The sequence below is a fragment of the Prunus avium genome, chromosome 2, assembly GCF_965620075.1.
Source record: "Prunus avium chromosome 2, drPruAviu1.hap1.1, whole genome shotgun sequence".
In the NCBI taxonomy this organism is placed as follows: domain Eukaryota; kingdom Viridiplantae; phylum Streptophyta; class Magnoliopsida; order Rosales; family Rosaceae; genus Prunus; species Prunus avium.
In genome coordinates, this window is record NC_142285.1 from 1,615,528 (window position 1) to 1,620,477 (window position 4,950).

General features: G+C 35.1%; 1 protein-coding gene and 1 long non-coding RNA gene across 2 annotated transcripts; one reads left to right on the top strand and one right to left on the bottom strand.

The window, feature by feature from the left end:
• The first annotated feature begins 267 nt into the window (after nucleotides 1-267).
• Nucleotides 268-1,499, top strand: LOC148296227 (uncharacterized). Its single transcript, XM_088248064.1, has 3 exons — nucleotides 268-1,044; nucleotides 1,127-1,180; nucleotides 1,257-1,499. The coding sequence occupies exons 1-3, from the start codon at nucleotides 268-270 to the stop codon at nucleotides 1,497-1,499; spliced, it is 1,074 nt and encodes a 357-aa protein (XP_088104190.1).
• Nucleotides 1,500-2,441: 942 nt separating this feature from the next.
• LOC148296228 (uncharacterized) lies at nucleotides 2,442-4,135 on the bottom strand. Its single transcript, XR_015834061.1, has 3 exons — nucleotides 3,669-4,135; nucleotides 3,485-3,563; nucleotides 2,442-2,578 (listed from the first exon to the last, which is right to left on the bottom strand). It is a non-coding gene; the product is annotated as an uncharacterized LOC148296228 (long non-coding RNA).
• Nucleotides 4,136-4,950: the final 815 nt, after the last annotated feature.

The following is a 4,950-nucleotide window of genomic DNA, read 5'->3' on the forward strand; positions in this document are numbered from 1 at the left end:
GAGATAGAGAATAAAGAGACATGGGACTGGTTCATAAGAAATCTGATGGCGGACTTAGCCATTGAAAATGGACATGGTTATGCTTTCATTTCAGATAAACAAAAGGGTTTAGGACTTGCCCTTGGTGATTTACTTCCCAATGCAGAACATAGGCATTGTGTCCGTCATTTTTACAACAATTTCAAGACTTCACATAGTGGCCTGACATTGAAACAACTTATGTGGGATGCAGCTAGGGCAACAACAATCCCTTGGTGGCAATGCCATATGGAGAGGATGAAGCAAGAGAGTGAAGTTGCTTGGAAGTGGTTGCACCCAAAATCTGCAGTTCATTGGAGTAGATCACACTTTAGAACCCAGTATAAGTGTGATATTTTGCTGAATAATCTTTGTGAGGCTTTCAATTCTTCAATATTAAAGGCAAGGGACAAGCCAATTCTTTCAATGCTTGAGGGTATAAGGACAAATCTCATGGTGAGGATGGCAAACAGGAGGGTTGCAGCTTGGAAGTGGAAAAGGCATGTTGGTCCAAGGATTGAACAAATTATGGAGAAGAACAAGCTGGAGGCTGGTTATTGTATTCCTACTTTGTCTGGGGATATGAAGTATCAAGTCACAAATATGCATGGGGGGCAATTTGCAGTGGATCTTGCAATAAAAACATGCTCATGTAGGAGATGGGATCTTTGTGGGCTCCCATGTCCACATGCAATCAGTTGCATTCTTAGAAGGAAGCATGACCCTTACTCATATGTAGATGAGTGCTATAAAAGGGAAGCTTATCTTAAGTGCTATAACCCTATTATTTCTCCAATGCCTAGCATGGATCAGTGGCTAAGCACTGGTCCTCACCCATTGTTGCCTCCTCTATTTAAGAAGCAAACTGGGAGGCCAAGAAAGAAAAGGGCTAGGGAGCAGGGTGATCCACCAGCTGCAACCAAAGGAAACAAACTATCTAAGTGGGTTCATGACAAATTTAGTTGCAGCAAATGTGGCCAAGCTGGCCATAATAAGAAAACATGTGGCAAATCAACAAGTCAACAGGTATATTATATTCTTACTTCAAGGAATTATATTATTCATTTGCTTATTGATTAATTACTAAAATTCTTCATATGCTTTGCAGCCTCCAAGTGCCCAAGTGGTCCCTAAACCTAGACAAAGGAAACCAAAACTTAAGGTTTTACAAAATCGTTGTATTGTGATTAAAATAGTTCTAATTATTGTATTATAGTTTGACTTTAATTGTTGTCTAGGTGGCAAGAGGAGGGAGGAAAATACAGCAATCAAGGTCAAACTCTAATGCTCCAATGGGAACAAGTATTTCACAACCTTCTCTAGCAGTTGTCAGGTTTTCACAACCCTCTCCAGCACCTCAAGTGGCATCACAACCTCCTACTGCACACAATTCTTCATCCCAGCAAGCCTCAACATCACAAACTGTCCAAAGAAGGAAATTAAAGTCTCCAGCAAAGAAAGGAAGGCCATGGAGAGTTTGAGATGATGTTTTATGGAACTGTAATTGGAAGTGGTCTAAGGTTTTTGATGTATGATATTGTTTTTTGATGGAAGCTTTCTAGGGGTTAAAGTGATGGAACTGAAAGTGGTTTTTGATGGAAGTGGTCTAGGATTTTTGTATGTATGGAAGTGAAATCCTACTTTCTGACCAAAAAAAAAAGGAAGTGATTTTTGATGGAAGTCATGTAGGGGTTAATGTGATGGAACTGAATGTGGTTGATGATGTAATTGAAAGTAGTTTTTTATGTATGGAAGTGGTTTTTGATGTATGCAGTTGGTTCAATTTGTTCATAGTGGTTGGTAGTTTAGTTTATTCAATTTGTTCAACGTGAGTTGTTTATAGTCCAATTTGTTTTTGTTATTCCCTTTCATTTTTAGCGCTTTTAGCATGTGAAAATGAACAGCAGCTTTAGTTGCCCGCCAATTCCAATAAGAAATGGAGGGAAATGGTTCCAAATTGGTGGCAAATAGGTCTAAGGCATTGAAGAGGTCAAAGGGATTGATTTGACGATTATATCCCTCATAAAATAGGGATTTAACAGATTTTTTGACGGAGGGACTATTTAAGAGCACCCATATTAACGTTAGGGACCATTTGTGATACAAAAAAACCTTAAGGATGCAATCTGATAGTTTCGCAAACGTCAGGGACGTTTTGTGATAAAAAGCCTATTTTTTTTTTTGGATGAAAACCCTATATATATTTAAACTTAGTGATAACTCTCTTATTTTTCAACCAAGATCTAATCTGTCCATCGATTCAAACTTCAATATATTAAAATTTAGAATAAAAGGCTACAATGTATAAACAAGATAAATACTTATAACAATTCAATAAGTTCTTTTTCAACCACCAACAAGCAACCAACCAAAAGAAAAAAATTCTCTACATGCTGAATAGCCTAAGCAAAATAACATCAATCTATATGAAACCCTTTTGCATCCTTAGCAACCAGCAAAACAAAAATGTCTTTACATTCTCAATAGCCAAAGCAAAGTGCAGCAGCCTACTTGAATCTCTTTGCATCCTCAGCAACCAGCAAAATATCAACATCACCACCTGCAAGATAAGGTGAAAAACAACAAAATCACAACTGAAAAGGTATTATGTAAATGATTTTCTTCTTGCATTTTGAGAAGCAAAATCCTCAATGATGCTTTCAAATTCAAGCTTTTCTAACATCTCCTTTTCAATGGATAAGATTGCTAGCCCATTTAGCCTTTCTTGTGACATGGTAGACCTCAAGTAAGATTTCAATAATTTTAATTTAGAACAACTTACAGCAAAAACAAAATACCTTATCCAATTCCTTTGAGTATACTAGCCATTTTCTATCATGAGTCTCTCCATTTGGTAACTTTCTCATGTAATAAGTTGAGGAAAAATGTCTGAAGTTTTCATCCCTAGGATATTTGATATTATTATCTCTTGCAGGACCTTTTTCCACAAGTAAAGCTCTCATTTTTTCATCTAGATTATCCCAAATTCGAGGATAAAAAATGTTTAAAGGAAAACTTGGTTCTACACTCTCAGGTTTAGTGTCTTCATTATTACAAAGATTGTCAAAATCTTCATTCTCAACATGTTGATCTTCACCTAAGTCACCTACCTGTGCATTAAAATCATTCTCAGTTCCTACCAATTCTTCCACATGATTTTGTTGTTCAGATTCATTGACTAAATCATTATCAATTCCTACAATTTCTTCAACATGATTTTGCTGCTCAGATTCATTGACTAAATCTTCAGTTGAGTTATCAAGTGAACTATTTGTTTTGTTTTGAAAAAATTTATCCAGAACACCCTTTTGAGATTGAGTTAATTCTTCTCTCTGTCTTTTTTTTTTCTTTTCTGACTTCCAGATGGGTGTTTCTTAGGGAACATTGTTACACCGAAAACAGAAACAATACAAGGAAAGCCAATGCAATTTTAATACTTCAAAGAATAAATAAAAAACAACATAACCTGGAATTTGAGAAACCCCCTTTGAGAAATCGCTCTCCACATAAACAAATTTGCAATCAATTAGAGCTTAAAAGAATCCCTGCAAAGAGAATATGTAATTTCATGAGTTCACAAATCTACAAACAAAAAAAAAAAAAATCATATTTCCCTTTTCATTTGATATATCAAATCATAAAAAAATTACCTTCAATTGATAAAAGCCCACACTTTGGATTTTGGAATCTCCCAAATCTACCAACAGAAAAATTAATTTAGGAATTCACAACTTTGTAACTTGTAGGAGAGAGGCTTAGATGAGATGAGATGAAGGGGATTCACAACTTTGTAACTTGTAGGAGAGAGAGAGGCTTAGATGAGATGAAATGAAGGGGATTCAAAATTCTGTAGAGGAAGAGGAAGAATAAGAAGAAGAATAAGAAGCACCAGCAAAAGCGACGAACTGGAGGAGTAGAACAGATGCAACGTTCTTCTTCTTGAGGAGTGGAACAGATGTTCTTCTTGAGCAGTGGAATGGAACAGATGCAAATGTTCTTTTTCTTGAGCAGTGGAATGGAATAGATCCAAATATTCTTCTTCTTGAAGAGTGAAACAGACCATCGTTGGTCTTTTTTTTTCTTTTCAAAATATTAAATTAGTTAATAGTTATAATAATCTAATATAATACTTACTAAAAAAAAAAATTGGGCCCTCTGAATATTGGGCCCAGGGCGATCGTACTGTTTGCCCCTGCCCAGGGCCGGGCCTGCTCCTGATAAATATTGATAGGGCATAGCTATATTTAGGTGCATGCTACACTGTGTTTACTTTGCATGTTGAGAATTTCATGTGGACAGAAGTGATTGTAGCATGTTTGGGTTGTGTGGGTCTTGTCGTTAACAGTTGGGTCACTTTATCAAAAAAGGAAAGGAAAACGAAGCAGGCAAGGATTGGAGGAAAAAAAAAAAAAACCATTTTGAGACATCGTGTATTGCTGCAAAATGGCATTTGAAAGTGCAAAATTTGAGTATGGAACATGTTGGGTTGGAGAGAGTCTTATACATGGATTTTCATTTCATATAGGTTTTTTTTTTTATATCACAAAACGTTCCATGAAATTATCAAATTGCGTATCCTTGTTTTTTTTTGAGTCATTCATGGTTCTCAAGGTTAATATGTGTGCTCACAAATAGTCCTTCCGTCAAAAACTTCGTTAGTATGCTGATGCTCCACATATCCAATAATATAGTGTCACGTGTATTTAAAATACAATATATATATTTTAAAAATAATTTAAATTTTAAAATACAACTTTTCTTTTGGTTTTTTAATTTTTAATTTTTATGAATTATAAATTATAAATTATTTTTAATATATATATTGTATTTTAAATACACATGGCACTACATTATTGGATATGTGGACTCCACATATATGCATAAGCAAACTAACGGAAATTATAAATTATTTTTAAAATATATATTGTAATT

Bases quoted from the DNA above. Each gene is read 5' to 3' on its own strand.
- LOC148296227 (XM_088248064.1), top strand. From the start codon at position 268: ATGGAGAGGATGAAGCAAGAGAGTGAAGTTGCTTGGAAGTGGTTGCAC. The intron at 1,045-1,126 runs GTATATTATATT...TATGCTTTGCAG, and splicing joins GCAAATCAACAAGTCAACAG to CCTCCAAGTGCCCAAGTGGT. The intron at 1,181-1,256 runs GTTTTACAAAAT...ATTGTTGTCTAG, and splicing joins AAAGGAAACCAAAACTTAAG to GTGGCAAGAGGAGGGAGGAA.